Source organism: Rhinolophus hipposideros (genome assembly GCF_964194185.1).
Source record: "Rhinolophus hipposideros genome assembly, chromosome: 21".
Taxonomy (NCBI): domain Eukaryota; kingdom Metazoa; phylum Chordata; class Mammalia; order Chiroptera; family Rhinolophidae; genus Rhinolophus; species Rhinolophus hipposideros.
The window spans coordinates 16,630,137-16,655,007 of record NC_138067.1 but is presented as its reverse complement, the minus strand read 5'-3'; the positions used below and the strand labels follow the sequence as shown (position 1 = coordinate 16,655,007).

General features: G+C 44.1%; 1 protein-coding gene across 3 annotated transcripts; it reads left to right on the top strand.

Moving 5' to 3' along the window:
• Positions 1–128: 128 nt before the first annotated feature.
• DYNC1LI2 (dynein cytoplasmic 1 light intermediate chain 2) lies at positions 129–23,510 on the top strand. Of its 3 annotated transcripts, XM_081032302.1 has the most exons (14): positions 129–301; positions 446–519; positions 2,705–2,821; positions 7,050–7,280; positions 11,657–11,826; positions 13,020–13,113; positions 14,085–14,220; positions 16,232–16,343; positions 16,878–16,937; positions 17,687–17,728; positions 18,117–18,234; positions 19,070–19,186; positions 20,556–20,623; positions 21,586–23,510. In XM_081032302.1, the coding sequence occupies exons 1-14, from the start codon at positions 195–197 to the stop codon at positions 21,610–21,612; spliced, it is 1,473 nt and encodes a 490-aa protein (XP_080888428.1). In that variant the 5' UTR covers positions 129–194; the 3' UTR covers positions 21,613–23,510. The 3 variants fall into 3 exon arrangements, with proteins under 3 accessions (XP_080888428.1, XP_080888429.1, XP_080888427.1); XM_081032301.1 differs by lacking the exon at positions 21,586–23,510 and having other exon boundaries at positions 131–301; positions 20,556–21,083; XM_081032303.1 differs by lacking the exons at positions 17,687–17,728; positions 21,586–23,510 and having other exon boundaries at positions 130–301; positions 20,556–20,798.
• Positions 23,511–24,871: the final 1,361 nt, after the last annotated feature.

Genomic DNA, 24,871 nt, shown 5'->3' with positions numbered 1-24,871 from the left:
GCGGCGGCCTCACGTCTCTGTGAGACCCTGCAGACATCGCGGGCCCGGCGGATCGCGGCCGGTGGCGCGAACCCTGCGGGCGGGCGGCGTGAGGCGCGGCCCCGGGGCGGCGGGCGGCGGGCGGCCCGGCCAGGGTCCTCGCGGGTCCTCAGCAGGCCCGGGGGAGGGCCCTCTTTGTGGCTGCGGTTGGCAAGATGGCGCCGGTGGGGGTGGAGAAGAAAGTGCTGCTGGGCCCCAACGGGCCCGCCGTGGCGGCCGCCGGCGACCTGACCAGTGAGGAGGAGGAGGGCCAGAGCCTATGGTGAGACCACGAGGCGGCCGGGATGGGTCGGCCGGGCCTGGGTGGGGCGCGGCGGGGCCGGGACCGGCCGGGCTGGGCTGCACTGGCGGACCGGTCAGGCGCAGGCCGGGCCCGGGGCTGACCGCTTTGCCGTTGTCCCCACAGGACCTCGATCCTGAGCGAGGTGTCCACTCGTGCCAGGTCCAAGCTGCCGTCCGGCAAGAACATCCTGGTCTTCGGTGAGCGCCGGCGGCGGGGCGTTGCCCGGGGAGCCGGGGTGGGCCAGGCGGTCGCCCCCTCCCAGGTCCCAGCCCACCTGTCCCCTGCCGCCCGCCCGCAGCCTGTCTCGCCCGGACGGCCGGAGACCCCGGTGGGACAGCCGGAGATCGGCCGGGTCCACCACGCCTGACGTTGGGGTGTCGCCCCGATGGAGATCCCAGCGATGCTGGCAGGCGGTTGTCGGCACATTCCTTAGGCATTTGGCCGCAACGTCAGCTTTGCTTGAAATGTCCCTGACTCCCTGTGCTCATCGCTTAGAAGTTTACCAAACGTGGGTGTGGAGCGGGGCGTGGGTGGATGAGAAGGTCAGGTGGAGGAGTCGGGAGAACCAGGTGACTTGGGGCTGAGGCTGTAGGGAGATGGCACAGGAGCCACTCCTTTATCTTCACGAGCCATCGAAGGGACTCTGCAAAGGACAGCCGGCCTGGGGGTCCTCACCGAGGGACTTGCCTGCGTGATTCTCGTTCTCACCGCTGGGTTACGGGGTCAGCCCCCTAACGTGTCTGATTTCGTTTTCTTCTTCTAAGTGAGGGAGTTTGGCTGGGTTCGTTCATACCGCAGACCCATTTGTTGAGTGAGTCCCTTGGGCTGGGCATGGGGACAGCACAGACATCCATCAGACACTACACAATCTCGGTCTAGCGAGAGGCAGATGTGTTGATGATTGCACTATGCCACACTAGGCATGGACAGATTATTGTGGGGGCATCACGCTGCTTGGTGCTGTTTTAAAAGAGGGTAATTTGGGGATCAGGTGTTTTGAAGGATAAGTGTCAACATGGCACGCAAGGGGCATGGAGGGTTAGTGCTTTCAGGAACACAGAGGTGACAAGAGGGTGTAAGTGGAAGGTCAGTTGGGGGCAGATTGTGAAAGGCTGAAGATTTGATGCTTTTCCCTGAAGGACCCTGCTTCTCGAGGGCCTTTTATTTTACCTCCATCCCCTAATCATCTAGGGAATCACTGTGAGAATTCCCACTGTTTGCGTGGGGAGCGGATGGTCTTCTTTAGCTGATGACCATTGCAGTAGGTAAAAGAGGAGGCTTAGAGATCTTCAAGAAGTGGGGGATCAAGGTCATTGGGTCTGTGTTGTAGAAAGGGAACTCTGGTGGCAGAGTGGCAAGTGGCTCAAAATGAGCAGGTACCAAAGTCAGGCTGACAAGTGTTTGATGTGGTCCAGGTGGGATGTGGAGGGCCTGAATAAGGTAGTGTCATTGGGGATGGGGAAGGAGGCCTTTGACCTGTGCAGTGCCTTGCTGTTCTCATGTTTTTTTAAGTCTATATTGTTAAATCCCAGGAGTTCCTTGTAATGTTTCTTGGTGGTGCTTCTTGATGTTTAAGGTTTTATTTGGGGGGGGGCAGTTGGTCAGAGGGGGATGAGGAGGTGCTTGATAATTACTGAGATTGTGTTTTGCTTAGGTCTGTAATTAGTTTCATTAGTTTCCTAGCCTTCAGGATGCTTACGAAGGAAATATACTAAAGTCAAAAGTGAGTAATAGCGTCCATTCTTCATGATTGTGAGGCAGGATCAGATGATTTTTATTTCAGAGTTCTTGGGTTTTAAGGGTAATTATATTTTGAAGATTTCTTTATTTTCTTGTGTTAAAAATCTATTTTGTGAGAAACTAACTCCACCTTTTACTTTCACTTCTCCAAACGCATGTCTTATAAGTCAAAGGTACCGTGTTTCCCCAAAAATAAGACCTAGTGGGACAATCAGCTCTAATGTGTCTTTTGGAGCAAAAATTAATATAAGGTCCGTATTATATTATATTATACCCGGTCTTACAGTAAAATAATACTGGGTCTTATATTAATTTTTGCTCCAAAAGACGCATTAGAGCTGATTGTCCGGCTAGGTCTTATTTTCAGGGGAACACAGTAGGGACTGTGGACTTGCCTTAATCTTTCCCTTATAAAGTAAGGGTAACTGCAGTAGAATGTCATTTTAGATCTTGGAGTTTGCCACCTTTATCTCCCTTTCCCACTCTTACAGTAAAGTGTGCTTTGTTTGTGAATGCAGGTGGGAGACCTCAACAGCAGGCTTTGCAAGAAATTCTTAGTTGTTTCTTATGTGACTGTCAAGACGCCCCATCCTTGCCTAGAATAAACAGGACACTTTGTCTTTCTGCATACATCATTTGTAGGTGAAGATGGTTCTGGTAAAACAACCCTCATGACTAAACTACAAGGAGCTGAGCATGGCAAAAAAGGAAGAGGCCTAGAGTATCTCTACCTCAGCATCCATGATGAGGACCGAGATGGTGAGTGAAGCGTTGGTCCATGGGAAGGAGTGTATGCAGCTCTCTGACTCACTGGTTGCAGCTCCTGCAACACGGCCAAGCAGTATCAATATTCTAAGAGACTAAGTCACAGGAGAGTAGATGAAGCGCATGTCTTTGTAAGACTTTACCCGCTTTATAGAGTATGTTAGCAAAAATGGGGAATGGGGCTGTCAGCTGCTCCCCTGGGTCGCCCCCACTTAAAAGAAGATACTGACGGTAAAGTTTCAGATGCACATCAGGGTAATAAGAAAGATGTTTGTTCTTTAAAGCTTTGGACTTTTCTATGAGAGAAACATTTAGCAGACTGATCTGCGCACCATTGGTACTCTGCCTGGTTCTAGGGGAGAATCTGACGTTGGTGTGTTTCAGAGTGTGACAGCTCAGCTTATATTCACAGGAGACTTTTCTAAGTCTTTTTGTGACAGTGTAAAAATGCTAATTTCCTGTATTTCTTTTCAGTGGAGGGAATAGAGGCTCAGAGGTGATAATATTCTCTCTTAATTCTTCACCTCTAGGATGTGGATAATAATAATTTCTACCTACAGGGTAGTTGAGATGATTAATTGTGCATGGTTAGCAGTCTTACAAGCATTAGATATCATTTTATAATTCATTTTTATAATAATGAGATGGATTAGAATAATGGTTTTTGGTTACCATTACTTAGTAATACCTCCTTTATAAACTTAGTCTTTGAGCCATCTTGAATGGTTCAAAAATAAATACTTATTGGTGTCTAGCTTTTTATCTGTAGGAAAATCATCTATGTGTAAAAATGAAATATCTTTGTTAAATTCTTTGTATTTGCCTTTACCCATTAAAACAGTAAGGATCATGATGTAAATGTGATTTTAATCCCACTGTGACCTTTGGTCCCCCATTTCCTTATTGCTAAAATGAAGAGGCTGCACCCAGGTCCTTTCTAGCATGATAATTCTGTGATCTCCAAGAGTCATTTAATAGGGGACATGGGTAAGGATCGTTTTTAAAGCTTGGAGACCTGCATTTTATTAATGGTGACTTAGTGGTTATCTTGGAACTTCAGGGATTTTATTCCTGCTCCTCTTCCCCCAGCTTCCCTTGCCATACTGAACATTCCCTGAAGGATGTGAAAGAAGATAGGCGGTAGACCCAGTGTTGAGGGTTCTCCTTGTGTAAGGCGGACAGAGGCATTCAGGTACCCTTCTAGGCCCACCGGAGTCTGGGACTCAGACCACTGAGCCACGTAGAATTGGGACTCAGGCCACTGAGCCAGGCCTAGAGGTTCTCATATGTCTGAGTCTTTTGCTTCCTTCTTTATTGGGCAGCGTGGTTATTGTGGAAAGGACGTGGGCTTTGGAGCCAGACAGAACTGGTTCAGAATCCCACTCTTCTAGTCACTAGTTGTGACTGACTTGACCACTCTGCATCTCAGTTTCCTCATTTGTAGAATTGGATAATCGTATCTATTTTGTAGGTTGACAGAATGAGAGGTGGTATGTGTCACATGTAGCGAAGTGCTTGAGACACAGTGGTAGCTCTCGTACCCTTTTAAAAGTATAACGCATGGTGTAGATACTCTGAATCTCTATAGCTTCTTGTTTCAAGATGGCATAAACGTGTTTTCACACCAAAGCGTTATATTAACTATATTTACTTGCCTTTGAGTTGAAGTACCAGGTATTATCAAACAATATGGTGAATGTTTAAATTAAAAAAACTTATTACAGTAAAAGACACATTGCCATTAATCCCGTTCAAGATACTCCCCTTCGCTTTGAACACACCCCATCGTTCTTGCCACTTTCTGAAGCAGTTCTGGAAATCCACTTTCGCGAGTGTCTTTAGTGGTGCTGTTGTGGCTGCCTTGATGTCCTGAATCATTTTGACTTTGGGGAAGAGCCAGAAGTCACACGGTGCCAGATCTGGTGATTGAGGTAGATGAGGACACACCGTAATGTTTTTATTTGACAGAAATTGCTGTATACCAGAAGTGATGTGTGACACGGAGCGCTGTCATGATGGAGGATGGTTTACAGCACACTTTAAAACACACCTTCTCTCAACCGTACCTCACACCCGACTAACTGCACTGAACAAGTTGACACTTGTCACACACTGTTACTAAGGTTCAGTGTGCTTCTTCCCTTATTGAAGATCCCTGCCTTTTCATTGGATGGCACTCAGCAGTAGCAATGAGTGTTGTGATTACCTGGAAACGCTCTGTGTCACACACGTAACTTCTGGTATGGCAATTTCTGTCAAATAGAAACATGACGGTGTGTCCTCATCAACTTATTCACCGATCTGGCACCATGCGACTTCTGGCTCTTCCCAAAGTCAAAATGACCATGAAAGGTAAACATTTTGAATCGATTCAGGACATGGAGGCAGCCACGACAGTGCAATTAAAGACACGAAAGAGGACTTCCAGAACTGCTTCAGAAAGTGGCAAGAGCGATGGGATAAGTGTATTTGAAGCGAGGGGGAATATCTTGAGGGGGATTAATGGCAATGTGTCTTTCACTGTAATTTTTTTTTTTAATTTAAACATTCACCGTATTTTTTAATCATACCTCGTACATGTTAACTTTTATTTCAGATTCCTTAAGGTTGCCTTGAAAAGGTCTTGGTCTCCATTTATGGATTTTTCTAGACCACCTATTTGTAGGTTCTCCTCTTTGAACCTGTGGTTGACTATGCTTCTTTCCACTGTAGTCTTTTATTATATGGCGTGACTGGGTTATAAATACACATTTTGCAGGCAGTCACACAGGTAGAGAAAATAGTCTCTAGCTTGTCAATCCAGGACCACTGCCTTCACGTTTGGGGGCATCTGTTTAATGCCACGTGGTGTCTGTGATCTCTCTGCATGTGGGTGAGTTATGTATAGTGGGCAGTAGGAAGAGAGGCTGAGAAAAAGAACTGCCTGGTAAGGGGCAGGCATTAAAATCTGTGGGCTTCAGGTACTGAGCAGATTTTTGAAGGAATTCACAAAACCCAAACCAGAACTGCTATCTAAAATGTATTAGAGTTTTGAAAATGTAGCTAGATGTAGATGTTTTATTATACTGTTGAAATATAAAGTCATGAATATTTTTCTTACAGCACGTTAATTCATTGTGCAAAAAGGGTAGCTAACGGAAGACAGATTTTTAAAGTGTATGTTGGAATTTATTGGAAAACAAGTTTAATGAAATTATATTTTTGATGGTTCTTTCTCAAGGTACTTTTGTAAAAAAAATTCTCAAAAAAGATGACTAAAAGTTTTTTAAAGTATGTATTTTGTAAAGTATTTTGGAGAATTATCTTCTGTAGTTTGATCGTGAAGGTGTGATTTTGTGTGCTTCATTATGTCAGTACTTGCAGTATGTTTTTAACTTTTTGTTAATGGAAAACAAAACCACATACAACATGGAGAGACTAGTATTATGAACCCCAGTATATCTGTCATGTGTCTTCAACAGTTACCAGTTCTTGATTAATTTTATTTCAACTATTACCCTGACCCTCTTCTCCCTTCACTCCACACTGATTATTTTGAAGCAGATTTCAGATATTTTAGCATTACATCTGGGAATACTTCCATATGTATGTCTAAAAGATAAGGATTTTTAAGAACATAACCTTATTATCATATCAAAAATGACTATAATTCTTTAAATCATCAGCCATCCAGTAATTCACATCTCAATTTATATAAGTAATGATTTTATCTTAGCATTTAAATGCAGAAGTCCTGTCTCTTAGTCACCCTTTGTAGTGTGTGAACGCACTGCTCAGTGTGACTGACACAAAACGAGCTTGTTTAACCACAGGCTTTTCAGTACAGCTTGCTTGCTGCCTCACAGATTGCTGATATCTTAGACAATGGATGATTTAGACTATGGCACCGTTGATCAGCAAACATTTATAGCTTTTATTAGTATCTTTTGATTCTTAGAGAAAGCTAAAATGTCCTTCACCTTTTACTCCTCCGACGTTGCTGGAATCTTTTTAGATGTGGATACAATATACTACCGTAGTTTACAGAGTTTTAAGTTTAGATGGTTCAGCAGGCACCTTGACCAAGGGTTGGTATCCATTGAGCACTTTTCTGGTTAAGATTTCTGTTTGTGTTGTGTGTGTAATTTTGTGACTATCACCTTCAAGTTCTTCCTAATGTGGCTCTTCTTTCAGCTGTGCTGGTCATTGTCAGGTAGTCATTTAGCTTCAATTCTTTTCTTAGATCACACACGCTGTAACGTGTGGATTCTGGACGGAGACCTATACCACAAAGGCCTGCTGAAGTTTGCAGTTTCTGCTGAATCCTTGCCGGAGACCCTGGTCATTTTTGTTGCAGACATGTCTAGGCCTTGGACCGTGATGGAATCTCTACAGAAATGGGCTAGTGTTTTACGTGAGCACATTGATAAAATGAAAATTCCACCAGAAGAAATGAGGGCACTGGAACGGAAGTGTAAGTAAAATAAGATTTTCTTAATTTGAAAATTCAGTAGTGTCGTCAGGTGGTTCCACTCCTTTACACAGGAGTGGAACAAAGAGGCTGCAAAGCTTCTCTTGCTGAGTGTTTGTGTTTTGTTTGCACCATTTATTTCAGAGTTGCTCTTGTAAATTGAGTAGTCAAAAAGTATTCAAAGCAGTTTTTATCTCAAGTGTCACGGTTGAAGAAAATAAATGATTGAATATTCCTTATTATCTTCATTGATTCTCTTAAAATAAGGAGACCCCTTAACCCCCCCGTTCCCCCCCCAGTACGATCAGTTCTGGGAGTCTTTGTGCTTTTCTGCTACTCTCTGTGTGCTGAGTTAGATGAGATGTCTGCAGCTTGAGTGCAATGCCTGGGATTCCACTGAGGCCCTATGGACCCACTTGCTGGCAGGTTTGAAGGAAGCGCTACAACAGACAAGTCTTTCCGCTCTTGCCTTAGTTTATTTTGGGATCCAGCAAATATGATTTTAGTTCATAGAAATAGAAAGGCCATTTATTTTGTCATTAAAGTGAAAGACTTTTAAGACTAAGGACATACAAGTCCTTTTGAGAACAAAGAATGTTCAAATTAAAGGAAGTTGTTTGTTTTTTTCCCCCTTAATGTGGTTCAGAAGCTTGTTGTTCCTTTTCTTTGCTTCTGTGCAGTTACATCAGCTTCTGTCCACTTGCCAGGGAAGTGGGAGGGGCAGGGGCTGGAGCTGTGGCGGCGGCGGCAGCCTTGGCCGGGACAGGCTTGGATCAGGTTGGCTTATTTCCAAAGGATGACATCATTCCCTTTAGTGAATTAATGAGTGCTTCTGGGGCATGGCACATGCGATCTTCACACTTACTGGCAGAAGGCTTCGGAAATTTGGATGTGCTTTTCAGATCACATTTGTTGCTGTGTGTCTTCCTGTCATAACTTCAGAACTTGCTCCTGTCCCACGTTAGCTAAAACAGGGAGTTTTATATCTCATCCTTGGTTTGTTGTGTGTACGTGTTTCCCAGGTCACCGGCATGTGTGCCGCAGTGATTGTTATGCAGCTCAGCTCATCTGTCTCCAGCCACTGACCTGTCTAGATAATGTCTCTTTTTCCCCTGAAATAGGGATCCTAAAGACAGCTTCTCAGAACAGTTCTGAGGCTGAAGAGCCGTTTTCCTTTCACTGCACATTCAGTATCATAGCCGGATTAGTGGGTTAATGGCCTGGAGACTTCAGTTTCTGAACCTGTTAGGGTTGTAACCCTGTAAAGATGTGTCAGAACAAAAAAGAAGGAAGAAATTGAGTGAAGGGTGTTGTTCCTTCCCAGACAGGACAGTGTTCACCTTGGAGCGGGTCAGTTCTAGGCATTGGGGATGCGTACAGCGGATGAGATGCCTGCTTCTGGGGAGCTGGTGTTTCCCGTGGCGCACTGAATTTATTTTGTGGGCTTGGTCATGGTGTCTGTCGCTTAGGATTAGATTCAGCTGTGTGTGACAGAAAACCCCAATAACAGTGGCTTAACAAGACAGATTTATTTCTCTCTCCTGTAAGTGAAATCCAGAAGTAGGCAGTTCGGTCCTGAAAAGTGGCTCTGGGAAGAAAGGTCAAGGACCCTGGCTCCTTTTTGCTTACTGCTTTGTCATCTCTAGGGTGTGGTTCTCTTCCTCTTGGCAACTAGAGCTCTAGTCTTCACATCCATGTTCTAAGCCGCAGGATGAAGGAAGAGGAAAGCAGGACTTAAGGGTGTGTGCCTGCTGTCTTTCTCAGAAGGCTGGGAAATGTAGTCTGTATGGCCATGTAGTCTAAGTATCAGAGTCCAGTTTGGTTATAAGGAGTTGAAGAGAGGACACTGGAGGGCAGCTAGTAATTGCTAGAACCATGTCCATGCCTCCTAGCTTTGGTTAACCTTTAACCTTCCTAGGACCTCTCTCGTTTTCACCACCCCTCCTCTGAGATGTTTGAAATGGTCAGCATGCCTTTGTGTTGCAAGTTGAAGGAGTGCCTTTGTTACTACTGGTTTTTGGTTACTTTTTAATAAAGCAGTTAGCCATCCTCTTGCTCAGGACTCACGCTTTCTGGATTAATTGGACTCTAGGTATTCTATTGAATGAGTGAAGGGCTGTTACCCAACCTAGTTTCCAATCCAACACCAGTCTCCGGTCTGCCGAGTTTGGAAAGCTGTTCCACAGTCGCCACTCTTTCAGGATTAGGTTCCCCAGTGGTCTGGAATCTGTGGCAGCTGTTTGGCTGTAGGGATCCATCTGAGTGAGGGAGAGGGCAGAGCTACCCCCAGAGCTGCCAGAAGGGGAGGCCGTGTGTGTAGGTTAGTCTTGTCTTCCTGCTTTATGACTGGCGTTAACCTTAATAAGTAGAGGGTAAAGATTAGGTGCTGTCTGTGGGGTCTTTGGACTGTGGAACCAGTGGGTGATCAATGCGGTAGGAGGGAAAAGGTGAGAAAGAGGGGCCAGTAGCTAGGGTTGAGCTATCTGCCATCTCCTTCCCGTACCTACTGCCATCTGATGCTAAACGGGGGAGTCCTCGGTGGGCTGATGGTCCCTGCTGTTGAAATACTGGCCTTCCCTCCATCTAGAGAAATTAATACTGCGGTGTGTGGGTACATTATGGGAAGTGCACATTTTATTACCTGAATCACACAGTCCTCACCATGTTTTTATCCTCCCTCTTCATCAACCTCTGCTATGAACATTTGCTCTGTCTTCCAACTCATTTTCTAAAATGCTGAGTTATGAAAAACACATGTGTGTTTCCTACTGTGTTGGACAGCCATAATTAAGTCATTCCTTTAGAGTGGATAGTCTGACTTAGGGCTTCCCAACATTTTCACCTCAGGGCATAAGTAGAATGCCGCAGTTTGTGCAGCATACTGAGTAACGGAGGTTCATAGAACAGACCGCCAGAGCTACCCGGCTCCTGCCTCGTTTCCCACAGTGACTTGGCTCTCCTGTAACCCGGTCTAGGCTCTGCCGTGCTCACTGTCTTGAAAGCCCTAGTCGGGTGTTTCATGTGACCTTGGGCAATTATAATAGCTCTTATCCAGACAGTTAAGCCATTGTATTTTTCATTGATTTGAAGATTTGATAAAATGCTGTTAAAGAGAAAATGTGAGAACCTTTGACTCCTTCGAGATTCTTTGACAACCACTAGAGTAGATTGTTTATATTGGCAGTGAAAGTATGTGAATGGGCTTAATTGAAGAGAAGTTGTAGAGATGAAATGTTATTGCATCTGCACTTTAGGGCTTAGTCAGTGGTTTTCAGTTTGTCCACTATTATATGAAAGACAGTGTGCTTGCTCCCAGATAGTTCCAGAAGCTTCTGTAACGATAACCTGGAATCTTTGTAAATTAAAACTCATTGTTTTAAAATGTTTGAAACCTGGTTGAGGGGTGGGAGTGGAGTATGTGCACCTTTCTCTAGGTTCTCTTTAATTCAATTTTTTGCGTTTTCTTACTGAATGTGTTGTATGTGAGAGGGAAAGGCCTTTTGGTCCTTTGGTCCTTACTGGGCATAGAAGCGTAGAACTGCCGGTTTGCTCCTCTGGCCCAGAGTAACTTTAACCATCATGTCCTTATTCTCTGGCCTAACAGGTGAGCCTTGAAGCGCCCACGAAAGGTACAGTTTTGTGGGCTTTGTGTTCACTTGACTTAACCAAGGCCATGCCCACTCCCAGCTTAAAGGCCCTGCTGTGCGTTACGCCCTTGGCCAAAGCAGTGACCGTATGTACTAAGAAGTGGGTGTTGTTCCCCTGACCCCGTCTTGTGTTAGGCAGGAACCCGTCCGCGGACTCTGCACGTGGATCTCCTCCAGAGGAGACCGAGCCCACAGCAGTGAGGATTGAGGACGATGAGATCCGGACGGTGCTGGGCTAGCCCGGCCTCTGTCCTTAGTGTGGACGTGCCTCAGCTGTGTGGCAGCAGTGTCCTTAGGGAATTCAGGTGCTTTTACTATTTCTAATGAGGACTCAGGAGTTTTTAGAAGTTACAAACTATTGCTAGTGGTCGTCTCTGTTGAAGTAACACAGTTCAACTACTCTGGTATTTTGAAAGTGTAAGATATATAAGAAAAGTGGCTTTTTTCATAGTAAGAACAATTGAAGCCTTAGAAGTTTTTAAGAACCATTTAAGAATTGGGTACAATTGAAGGTGTCCATGCCCTTGCTGCTCTGGTGTTATGATACTCAGACTCGGTGTCAGAAATGGCATTTTGCGTCATCATCCCCACGTCCCTAATTTTGCAGTCAGATGCAGTTAGGATTCGTCACAACTGTTTATGTTTTGTGCTTGTTACTTCTCAGTTTTCTAAAGCTGATGTCTGTTTTTATATGTGTATGTGTGTAATTTTCTTTTCCTTTTTCACCTGTAGTTGTGAAAGAGTTTCAAGACTATGTTGAGCCTGAAGAAGGTTGTCAAGGTTCCCCACAGAGAAGAGGGCCTCTGAGCTCGGGTCCTGATGAAGAAAATGTAGCCCTGCCTCTCGGTGACAACGTGCTGACTCATAACCTGGGGATCCCTGTGTTGGTGGTGTGCACAAAGGTGTGTCCAGGGACCTGGAAACTTGGCTGAGTTTGGCCAGTAAAGAATCACCAGCTAAAAAAACTCTGGGAAGCTTTAATTAGGTATCTTCCCAAGACAGAGTTGGGCTAATTCGGGATTCATTAAGGTACAGTGAAAATGTCAGGAAAGAAAATATTGTCATTTAAACATTGTTGCCGGAAACATGACACCATTCAGTTTGCTTATTGGCTGGGTTAATCTCTCCATGAAGCACTGTCAACTTTACTGAGTGCTTCAAACTCAGAACTAAAAACAGTTTCCGTAAGGCTGTGTCACCCAGTTCGTCTCCCCCAAGCTAGTAATGAAAAAATAATATGGAAGAGCAGAATTCTTTTGGGCTTTGGTCCCTAAAATCATTTGCACTTCAGATGATTTTCAGAGCGGAATATAACCCTGGGGAAAAAGGGAACTCAAGGTTTGAGTTTCTTCAACCCTGTAGAATTATGAGGTGGGAATAGAAATTTAAGTTCAGTCATAGAGAAACAAAGTTGTATCTCTTACATAAAGAAAAAGAAGTAGTAGCTTTGAAAACATTTTAGGGAAAGAAGAGGTCACGTCAAGACTGGGAGAATAATGGTCTCAAAAAAAATTTTTTAATTTTGAATAATGTACAGGAACTGATGATGACAATTTGGTGATTGGGTCCTGTAAGGTAATTATTGGCAAAAGAATTTAGTGGCCCACTCTTGTTTATGGTTTATCTAGGACTAAAATTATAAACAATAACCAATTTGAGAGACGGTCTTAAAAAAATAAAATAAAATCATTTTGGGTTTCCAAAGTACTTGATTTCCGTCGGAGCCACTGTATTGCCCAACTACAGGCTGTGCCATTCGCATCACATTCTCTGCGAATGGAGCCGTAGGGAATATGCAGTGCACAGCTAGGGCCAGTGGGCCTGTTTCCTGATGTGACCCTGTTTGATTTTTAGAACAACTGTGAGGTGATCAGGGCTGTTATATCCCCTTTCCATAAAGATGTAGAAACTGAGGCCCAGGATGAAAGAGAAAAATGTCCAGTTGCTTTTCACTGTTCTAATTATTGCTTGGCCCTTTGCCTATGGCTTTCTTCTTTGGGCTGTGATACTTTATTTCTAAAGAAGAATCTGTTCCCATCCACAGCAGGCAGGGATACAAAAAGATAACTCCTTTCTCTTTGTATCTTCCCTGCAGTGTGATGCGGTGAGTGTCCTGGAGAAGGAGCACGATTACAGGGACGAGCACTTTGACTTCATCCAGTCACACCTACGGAGGTTCTGCCTCCAGTGTATCCTTGGGGCGCTGTGTAGGGGCCCAGAGGCACAGGCTTCCCTCCCAGTGTGCTACTTACTCTAGGCTTCCCTCCAAATGGGGCATCTTCAGAGTCCTTCCTGAATCCAGAACTGTGTACGTCTTTTTACTAGTTTTGTATTTTACTGTGTTGGCATTTCAGACTTATTAATTTCCGCCTATATTTGATCACTTTTTCTTTTTAATGCTGTACATTGAATGGCTTTCATACTTAAGAAGAAAGCTGATATGTGAAATTTTATTACCAAATTACTTTTATCATATCTTTGGACTCTTTATTTTTAAACTTTTGGGGTTTTTTTGTTGTTGTTGCAGAAATACCCAGTATGCTCTAAGTGCTACAGTTGTTTCCTATATGTTGATCTTTTGTGCTGTCCATGAGAAAGACGCTGGTCAGCAGTCCCTTGAGTCCTCTTTCTATAAAAATCCAGTAGCAGCTGGTGCCATAGCCCCAAACCCTACGGTGAGGGTGAGAGATGGGTTCCTATCACTTGTTTTGGCTCTTTAGCTTGTCCATTGTCCAGCCAGTGAAGGGTCCGATACATGTAGGTACCCATTTCTCATAAAAGGTGTGCTTAACGATAAACTTGATTACGTGTGAGCATCTGCTAGGGAAAGAATCTGTGTCCCTTGGATATGCAGAGAGTGTTTTCCTGGGCTAGCCTTAGAGCCATTAACTTGACTGGGAAGCAATCTGATGGGTCAGAAGATAAGTTTACATGTTAAAAAATGAACTGCATGGCCCGCTAGCATCAACATGCTTTATGCTTTTGAACTAGTTCATATGCTACTATTACCTCTTTAGTTTTAAATTATAACAGTTTCTATTGATCATGTAGTGACCTAAAATGATCAACTTGTGAGTAATTACTGTGAGGATTGTGCTTGTATGTGTTTGCTTTTGTCTCCTCCTGCAGTGAATTGGTTTTCCTTAAGCAGATTTATTAGATGGAGCTGCCTTGATTTACACATCAGTGAAGGAAGAGAAAAACCTCGACTTGTTGTATAAATACGTTGTTCATAAAACGTATGGTTTCCACTTTACCACACCTGCCTTAGTTGTGGAAAAGGATGCAGTTTTTATGTGAGTTCTTTATAGCTGATGCTTTCAAACTCTTCTTTATAGTACATTTGCTCTTTACATTTTCATCTGTCCAAGTAAGGTGCCTTCTGTCTCTGTCTTAACACAGCTAGCTTTCTGCTGCCGTGGGGCAAAGTGCTTGGGCTGGACCTCAAAGGTGATAGGTACACCCAGGTGACAGATTTCCCTCTCCGCTCCTTTCCATGTTACTTGCCATTCTGCCTGCAGTCTGAGGGATGTGGGTGGCGTGAGATCAGGGGTCCTACCTTTCTTCATTGAGAGCAAGTTGCTAAAACTTAAGTCATCCATTTTTGCCGCTTATTGTCAACTCTGGTAAAATACTGGCTGGAGGAGGGAGTTGAAATAGAGGGAATTGGTGCTTCGGGATCCTGAACGTTTCCTCTCGAAGCGTCTGGTCCCTCTGCCCATCAGCAGGCCTCACTGTCAGCGTGGGCCTTGACTGTGTTACCTGCTTATTGTGTTTTCAGCATTTCCCATTTTGGCAGCCATCGGGCAGGGACTCGGATACCTGTTGGCCTGAGTTTGTGTCCTTTCTCGCTGGAGAATGATGGGCGTGTGGATGCATAAATAGATGTTGACGCTGGGTCTCTCAGGAATCGTGCCAGTTGATCAATGTTTTTAGGCTTAGATAGCCTTTTGGCTTGAAAAAGAATCACAGTTCATGTAGTCAATACGCAGCACCTCCGAGGTGCCCAGGTTCTGTGCTCAGGAGACAGAAATGAATGAGACAGGCAGTCCTTGCAGATGGCACTGTAGGGATGGGCACACAGCTGAGAAGCGGTAGGGCACTAACGGGGTAGTGGACGCAGTGTGGGAGGGAAGGCAGAGGGGATGATGCTGGAAGGGTGAGTGGTGTGTGCCAGGCAGTCCAGAAAGAATAGATGGATGAGAGGGACAGTCTGTGAGAAGACTAAGGTGTGAAAGCCAAGAGCTCCTGGGACTGAATAGGCTGCCTTCTGATGCAGTGAGAGCCTCACGCAGACTGCTTGCAGACAGCACATCTAGAGGCTTGAACCAGTTTTAGAGAATTGTCCAGAGCAGGCAGTCAGGCACCAGAGACACAAGCCCAATGGGTGGGATGTTGTTAGGGTCATCCAGTGCCCAATCGCATGTGATCCCGGCGAGCAGGAGGAGCATGGAGACTGGCGGGCTGTAGGGCTGGTCTGGAATGCAGAAGCATCTCTGGCTAAGCACCCTCTTCCTTACAGAGCTGTGGAGCAGGAGTTGGATGGAGAATGAGAGGCTTGTGAGAACAATCAATTGCCATCTTTTAGAGCTTCTAGAGTTCAAAAGTGTATCTTGTAGGCCATTTTACAATTGCTCCTTTAGGAGAGTCTGGTGGGAACCGGAGGCTGCGGCTTAACTTAATGGAACCTGGGTACCAACTGCCCTGAGATGTCCAGTGGGCAGCTCATGTAGGAGTGTCCCTCCGATCTGGGTCTCAGAATAGTGTAGGTCCTGGTTTCCCCACTTGACTCCAGAGTACATCTTCCTACACCAGTAAAATTAATGAATCAATCCACAAGAAAACTTCTGTCAGAAAGAAGAGTTCTTAGAGAAACATTGTAAGAGGGTTGCCCTGCGTGCCAAAGCCCGAGAGAAACAGTTCCATCCTGAGCTCTGTCCTCTGTGCTGCTCCCTGCATTCTCCGCTCTGTTGGAACAGGGCCCCAATGTGTCCTTGCTCTTTTGGGTGGAGTTGTGGGAAGGCTCTGAACACTTGACGTGGGTCAGCATGTGTAGTCAGTAAGGTCCCATTCTGGCTCCTTAGGCGTTGGGCCCCGTGAGCTCAGTATGGAGCAGGACCTGTGATGTGGAGCTGATGCGTTATACCTGCAGTAAAATGTGGCTTGTCCCCCGAAAGTTACAGGCCAGCCTGAGCATCTCCAGACCAGAGCTTGTGGGAACGGAACTCACCAGGAGTCCTGACCTGGACTGTGCTCTGTAAGGCAGTCCCAGGAAAAACAAGTCAATCCCTGTCTCTCTACCTTTAGTCCTGCAGGCTGGGACAATGAAAAGAAAATAGCTATTTTACACGAAAATTTCACAACTGTGAAACCAGAAGATGTATATGAAGACTTTATCACGAAACCTCCTGTGAGAAAGGTACACAAGTCAATCACCTTAAAAGTTGTAGGGGCTTTTTTTAATGTGAAAAGAAACGGATAAAGAAACGTTAAACCATCCTTGGTGGGGGGAAAGTAATCCACGGGCCTTTAAAAAGAAGTCTTTAGATGAAGCCTGGGGTTATGTGAATGTACTTGGGTGGTGAGACACGAGTGATGGAGGGCCCACGTGGAGGGGGGTTGAAGTTTCCTATTAAGTCCTGACGTGCCACTGTTGCCTGTGGACTCTGATCCCTTTGCTCCTATGAACTGCAGATTCTCATGGGGGGGCGGGGGCGGGACACTGTTGTTTAGAACCTGCCAGACTTAAAAATCGTCATTTGGCTATGTGCCAAGGCTGGTTTTGGCACAGGGTCTGTGCCAGGCTGGAGAAACAGCTCTGCCAGTTGCAGCAGGGACTCTCCCCAGGCCCATGTGGAGACCTGAGCCCGATTCTCTTTTTCAGCCTTAATTTTGACAGTAATTTGGGTGTTGTTGGCCTGTGGCCACAAATGAATGTGTCTTCCCTTTCCAGCTGGTCCACGACAAAGAGTTGGCAGCGGAGGATGAACAGGTGTTCCTAATGAAGCAACAGGTAAGAAGACCGGGGAAGCCTGAGCAAAGGCCTTCTCCCAACTGAAATGCCAGTTCCCAGGGGTGAGGTTGCAGGTATCAGAGCTTGCAGCACTAACGTTGTTGGGACCAGGTTTCCTTGTTCCCTCCCGTTTCTAGGATTGGTCCAGAGTAGAGGTTCTGGACTTGCCTCGGGGGGCCTTGCAGATTCTCCTACAGTGATTGGCTTAGTTATCTTTTTAGGTACTTTTTCTCTCTGGAAAAGCTAGGTTTCCTGGCATAATACTCTCCGTGTTGATAGTTTGCCTAGTACCCTGGCCTCACTCCCGTTATTTCACGTAGCCCCACACAGCCCTGTGCATGAAGGCAGGTGAGCTGAAAAACCCATTTTGTAGGTGAGGAGAGTTACTTCCCCCGGCTGACAGTTCAGAATGCAAATTCAGTCTCACTTTTCTGTTTGACTTGGACTGGTACACGTTACAGGTCTGCTTGATGGTGTAGGCAGGTCAGCGGGGGTTGTTGACAGTTCCTTTGCCAGCTGTTCTTCCCTTCTGTGGTCTCCTTGCTTCCTTAGCTTCAAAACTGGTTGCTTGGAGTAATTTTTTCACCACATCAAACTGCTCAATTGAAATTTTTTGCGTTTATAGTGTAAAACCTATGAGTTGGTTGTTGTTAATGGTGCCCTCTAGTGGAAACTTGGAAGTGTTTCTCCTGACCTTCAGTGCATTCTGCAGGCCTTGGTTAATGGCCAGTGTGTCCCTCTCTTTGCAGTCACTCCTTGCCAAGCAGCCAGCCACGCCCACGAGAGCCTCCGTGAGTACCTTAAACAGAGGGTCAAGGCCTAGTGTCATGGGTGTCTTCAAACTTTATACCATTATAAAAGCTTGTGTGGGCGTTTGTGGTTTCAAAGGGAATTTGGTCCCCCTAAAGGCCCAGGGCCAGGAACACAGTAGGAACTCAGACGATGCCTGATAAAGGAATCCTGCTCTGGGAATTAAAGTGAACAGGCTTTGTTATCTTGATATCTCTTCTCTCAGGAGATACTGAGGTCTAGAAAGGACTGAGCTGGGAGCAAACTCCCAGTCTTGCCACCCTTCTTCCTAGACTGTGAAAAATACCCTGCAGGAGCATGGCTTCGTTTTTGGAATATGTATTTTCTGTTTTTATGCCTGTGTGTGACTTGGGCTGCTTTTGGACTTAGGAATCCCCTGCGAGAGGACCCTCTGGCTCTCCAAGAACCCAGGGCCGGGGAGGGCCAGCCAGCGTGCCTAGTGCCTCCCCAGGCACGTCGGTAAAGAAGCCGGACCCAAACATCAAAAGTATGTATACTGTCTCCAGAGAGTGGTTTAGCCCTAGGCCCGAGCTCTGTAGGGTCTGCATGGTTGGGTTGGGAAGGTCAAGACTCATGGTGGCTGGGCTGTTTTCTTCCCCAAGAAGGGCTGCTTCCAACATCCCCCCTCGGGGGAGCGGGGCTCGTGGTTGGCAGAGGCCAAGGCCTGTACCTTGGTTGGAATCTGTGGCTGTTGCACCTGGCTTTGTGTAAGGCATTGGTTAGCCGTGCAGATTCCTTTGGAGAGGCACATAACATCAGTCATATTAAAATGTGTGTTTTGAGTCCTTAGTTTTGTTTCTCGTTATGTGTATATTACCGTTTATAAACTATGGGAGTTTTCTTCCCTTTGCTTCTCTTGCAAAGCTTAATTACTTATTAGTTTAAGTAGCTCTTATCCCAAGGACTTAGTAATAATACCCAAAGATGTTGGCTACAGTAAGACCCTCAAAACAAAATTTTATTTTATTCTTACATGTTCAGTGGCTATCTTCCATTCTGAATGAGAGCTTTTCACAGCAGTTTTGGCGTATTATAGGCTTATAAACTTTGAAAGACACTGCCTCGTGGACAGGAAGAGGATGTAGAGCACAGGTTATTTATTATGCCTCCTAAACAGGTGGGAAATCTCAACAGGTTTCCACTTTAATCGTGCTAACATGTAACTAGCCTCAGCAGTAGCAGTACATAAGGGATCATAGTAAATAAATGTACTCAGTATCCTAGGAAGATGATAGCCACAAATGGATAAGATGAAAACTAGGTTTTTTTGTTTAATTGTCATCCAGTTTGTGTGATGTTTTTTTTCCTTAATGTTTCCTTAGATAATGCAGCAAGTGAAGGGGTATTGGCCAGCTTCTTCAACAGTCTGTTGAGTAAAAAAACAGGCTCTCCTGGAAGTCCTGGTGCTGGTGGGGTTCAGAGCACAGCCAAGAAGTCAGGTACTGAAGGACCCTCGGACACTCATGACCCTTCTTGTTGAGGGGTGCTGGAAGATGGGGAGGCGGACAGGAGTGTCTGCTTTCACCTGACCTGCAGACCCTCGGTTTTCTGAACAGCCAAGCAAAGAACACTTCTCTGCTTCACACTGAGCAGCATACTTTACAGTAGGATTACCTTATTATCGTGCAGTTTTCCTAGGCACATTTCAGGTGGGATTTGTGTACATTGAGGTTCTCAGGAACTGACTGTTGGGTGAGTTGTGGTAGATCCTAAACCATACACGTGACCCAGGTGTAGAAGCTCTGTCTTTTGGGGGTCATGGTCTGGGGTGTACCATCGACATTTTATTTATTTAATTTCCTGTGCTACTTCATAAGGGTTTTTGTTCACTGCCCCCAGTCTTGCTGTGAGCTGGAGCCTGTGAACCCTCCCTTTCTCCCTGGAGGGTTGTCATTCCCTCCTCCACGGAGCTCCTGCCTTGTCACACATCCTTCTCCTTCATGTCCTTTCGTGTTGGGCGGGTTGGGCAAGTCTGTGTCTTGGAGGTCTCTGAAATAGAGAATCAAGATTTTAGAAATTACACTTTTTCCCTGGAAGCTTGGAGGCCATTTTAAAAGTGTTTTGCTTTTAATTTTTCCATTGGTTATAAGAAATGTTAATACAGTGTTTTCCCTAATTGGTGTTTTTAAATCAAAGGAGGCCCTCAGGAAATCACTCTATCCTCAGGTCAGCCGGGGCCGTCATGGGCTCCTGAGTCCTTGGAGACTCAGCGTCTGGTCTGGTGGCCCGGGCTGTGAGCTGGTTGGTATTGCCTGGGCAGGAAATAGGGGCCATTTCCAGGCCCCAGTTAGTAGTCGATAAAAGAATATGAACATAACTTTATGCAAGATTGAAATTGTCTGGCCTTAGTCTTTTTTTCTTATTGAAATGCAGTGTTTCTGGGCTTTCCATAGAAGTCAGTTTAGAGTAATTTAGAAACAAAACCTAAACACCTGTTCTATTTGAGACACGGACGGTAGTTTGCTGCATGCCAGAAACGCAGGTACCACCTCTAGGCAGATGGCAGAGAGTGCATGGGGTTGGTGGTGAGAGGGTTTCCAGAAAGGCCCTTGTGTTTGACACAAAGGCATTCCCAGGCAGTGGACAGTCATGTAGTCGGGGGGAGCACAGACCTGTGACATATGGAATTAAGATGGACTGAATTGAGTTCTGTCTTCTCATAATCATTACAATGAAAAAAGGCTTTCTTCATTTTTACTGAGGTTATTATCACCACAAATGATTACAGAAGTCTGTATAGTTTTGAATGTTCCTTTTTAAAAATTCTTTTCTAGTCTTCCATCACTGCTGCTTTTTTTTTTTTTAAAGGACAAAAGACTGTGTTGACAAATGTTCAGGAAGAACTGGATAGAATGACTCGAAAACCAGACTCCATGGTAACAAACTCTTCAACAGAAAATGAAGCCTGATCCTCCTTAAAAGTGCATATGTAAAATGACCAAATAACTATGTATATTGATCTGCCAAGACCAGGATTTTTCTGATATGGCACATGCTATCAGTTTTTGGGGACAGGGGAGATGAACTTAAAAAAAAAAAAAATATTTCATTGGCTTGTCCGAGTGTGAATTGCACATTTAGGAAGGTTATGTGTCAGACCCCTTTGTTAAGGATAACCCTTGGACTCTCAGGCATGTGGCTCTCTCGTGGGAAGCAAGTGCAGCTGGGGCTTCTTGTAGAGCGGAAGGTAGATCGAGAGAGAGAGGGCCCACTTTCTTTCAGGGTAGAGCAAATGAGACCAGGAAGTCATTGATCAGATGGTGGTTAGTCTGACCTGTTGCTTGCTAGCAAAGTCACTTGTTCTTGGGAAGCAGATTAAGTAGCAGAAAGTCCAGGAAACAAAAAATGGCTGAAAGGAGGACTGAGAGTAGAAATGGTAGGGAAGCTGAATGTTGAAGGGGGTGGAGGAAGGAGGAGGTGAGCAGTGTTAGTAAATACTGTGTGTTCGGTGGAACTTGAAGAATCATTTGAAGACTGAATATCACAAGCATTTCCAAACTAAACTCTAAGCAAAATGGGAATTAGACTTGTTCTGAATACATCTTGAACTTATGAAAGATGTGGTTAAGTGTGGGGGTGCCTGAGTCAGGTAGAGCTAACACGAGTGGGGAAGATGGCAGCTGCCCAGGACTCACGTGCTTGGCTTAGACCATGTCCCTGTGGGAGGTGTTGGGCTCCACATATGTGCATTGTGGGGCAGACAGTCACTGTGGGGTGTGTTTAAAGTCAGCAGTTACAAAATTAGATTACTTTGATTTGTGTTTTCTAAATAGCTCCTGCTTTGTTTTTCAAATTTAAAAAACCTTTTTTTTTTTTTTTTTTTTTTTAACTACCACAGGCTGGCCTACAGATAGAGAATGGGTGACCAACCTCTCATTTTACCACAATGCAATGTGCTACAGAAAGTTTGAGGGAGGTTTTTAATGTAATTGCACACTGATTAATTGGCTTGCACCAATCCCTGCCTTATGGTCTGTGGAAGCCATCATGCAGTTCCACTGATGCAAAGGGTCTTGTCCTGGCTCCCTGGTCTGATCAGTGCTATCAGATGGACATATGTGTGAATGTTTTATGTTGAAAGTGGAAATGATAACATTTCTCTTGTGTTTTTCATAAAATGTAGCATTTTTTTCTTATGGAAATAAGAGTTTCAGGTGTCTCCATTAGGTCAGATTCATGCACATTGTCATGTCATATCACCATTCTGGAAATGACTTCTGTGGATTTGAAATGGCACTTTTAGTTTTATACATGATACAGAACATTTAAATGCAAACACTACCATTAATTTAATGTGTAAAACATTTGTTGTCAAACCAAGGGGAAAACCACAGTTCACTTATGTGGAGTTTACTTTTTTTATATGAATGTTGTACTGTGTCTGAGCATAACTTCCCTAATGTCATTGCTTTTACATGCCAGATTTAACTGACCACTAACATAACTGGGCATAACTTAATATCCTATGTTATATAACAAGACTCTAAAACTATCTTGAATTGCTTTTTTTGTAAAGGTCTGAACACTGTTAAGGAGAAAGCTGAGTATTGCCTTTCTGACAAACATAAAACCATGTTTCTTGTGCCAGTTTTATTTTTGAAAATACACTTCCCCTCTTTTTAAATTCAGTTATTATTTTTTTTAATGTATCGTTCTTCCCAATTACAATATTGTCCAGGTAATGACTGTGGAATGATAGTTGCGGTGCAGTGACCAATAGATGCCAAACAACTGGTGGCCACACTCATGGTGGGGTCACTTGATCCCTCTATAGCAGCTGGAGGGTGGGGCACAAAATGAGTGACCACAGAAACAAGAGAGAATTTCTTGGAAAGGTACATGCCTAAGAGGGATATAGTGTGATTTAAAATGTTAATGCATAATTTTACTTTTCATTTTTTATCATTTAAACTGATAAGCACTTTTGTGTCAATATAAAATGGACGAAAACTGATGAGATGCTGAGACACCTGTCTTGTGAAGGAAGGTTTCTTGAAGATCACTGTTAGTTTCCCATGACAAGTGGGTGCTCCTAGTAGCAGAAGAAACTGGTGCATAGTGTCGTGTGCTCAGTGGTTGCCAAAGTCTACCAACTTTGGGGAGCTGCAGGGTTCTTTTTGGGAGGTGGGAGGAGGGGAGATATTTTTTGTCATTTGAGGGTTTTCAAGCATTGGAACCAAAGGCCAAACAATAAACAGCCTTTACTTTTTAAAGTAAAATTCATTTTATTTGCAGAATACACTTGTATGGTAGACTGTTAAAGACAATTTTATGACTATTTATGTACACTATAGTGATTACATCTGCTGTTTGTCTTTAAAATGGAAAAATCAAAGAAATAAGCCCAGTTTTGAAGATGTGGCCACATTAAGGCCATAAATTGATCTTTCCTAAAAATGCAACGGGTATGCTGCTAGAATTATTTAATTGTGTTTGCACTTTTTGTTTTTGATTGGCATTTTAAAATCAGTGTTTAACCTGAAAGACGTCGTGTTTTATTAGTTTAACAAAGTTGAAAGTGACTGCTCTGTACATCATGACCTTACTGTTGATGCTGTAAGTGAAAGTTTACTGTTGTCTCTATACTAAGTTTATTGGTGTTTTTAACTTAAAACGAGGACTGCAGATTCTTCCCCACCAGCCTTAGTCCAGGGGTGTGGCTCTGTCCCGATGCAGTGCGCAGTCATGTGGAACCTTGCTTTCTAGTGCTGGAAAAAGAAGATGTCTCTAATTACTGGCTCCAATAAACACGAATCCAGACTGCTTACAGTTTTCGGTGACTTTCTTTCTGATAAATTATCCCACTTGGAGATACTGAATTTTCTGCTGATCATGTCGGGTATCTACCATGTAGCTGAAAATGCATACCTCTCCCACTTAAAATTACCAGAAATTCTGTCAAAAAACATTTGAAAGCCATATTTTGAGGTATGTGGAGTTCCAAGCTGTGAGTAAAGTACAATGGGGTTTATGAGTTGTCCAGCATATTTTCTTGCCTCTTGTGATTGTCTGAATTGGGCTAAGTGATTTAGAAGCCGTGAGGATTCATAGAGGAATTTTAGAGCAACTATGCCATACCGCTTTTCACTTGTTTTCAATGGGAACAGTAAAATATGTTCAAGAAAATCAGATTGTTTATATTAGAGATGCATTGTGTTTTTGATTCTTAAACTTATTTTAAGCATGTTGAATTTTTTTGTTTTTTAAAGCTGATTTATTATACACAGTTCTACCCCAACTTTTTATTTTAAAAAAAGGGTAAATCTACAGAAAAGTTAAAAGGAGTATATTGAATACCCATTTTTTAAAAATATAAATTCTAACTTGCTACATTGGTTTTCTCTTTCTGTTTCTCTTCCTCCACATCTCTCACAACACACACACACACTCACACACTGTCCCCTCCCCTCCCCGAGTCACTTAAAATAAGTTTTAAACATCAGGGTATTTCACCTTTAAATATATTAGATAAGTCAGGCCAGCTGTAGAAAAATCCCGCATTCTGGATTTGCCTTACCATTTCCTCATGATTCAATTCAGGTCAAACATTTTTTGCAAGAATGCCACGTAAGTAAGGTTGTACGTGTTCAAGTTTGTCCCTGCATTGGTGGTGTTAGGTTTGAGTCCTTGGTTAAGGTGGTGTCCCCCAGGTCTATCAGATGAACTGGGATGACACCATTGAATATCGGTCTGAAGCCACTTTTCACACTCCGCTTACAGCAGCCACTGATGATGCAGGCCTAGAAGTTCTTAAAGGGTAATTTTCTTATCCCATCATTCCTCCGACATTTATTAGCTGGCATTCATCTGTAAAGAAGAGCTTTCTGCCTCCTTTCCTTTTGGGGTGGTGGTGTTCACTATGATTTTCTTTTTTTAGTTAAAAGTCATAATCTAATAACTGCTGCTCAACTTGCCCCAAATTTGGTGAGTGGGAACTCCTTCAACTAGGTGTGTCCTTTTTTTAAAATTGAGAAAATAATTCACACGTAAAACCCATTTTAAAATGTTCAGGGATTTTTAATATATTCACGAAGCTGTGCACCCATTGCCACCACCAAGTTCTGGAACATTTCCATTACCCTTAAAGAAACCCCATACCTGTTAGTAGTCCTAAGTCTACCCTT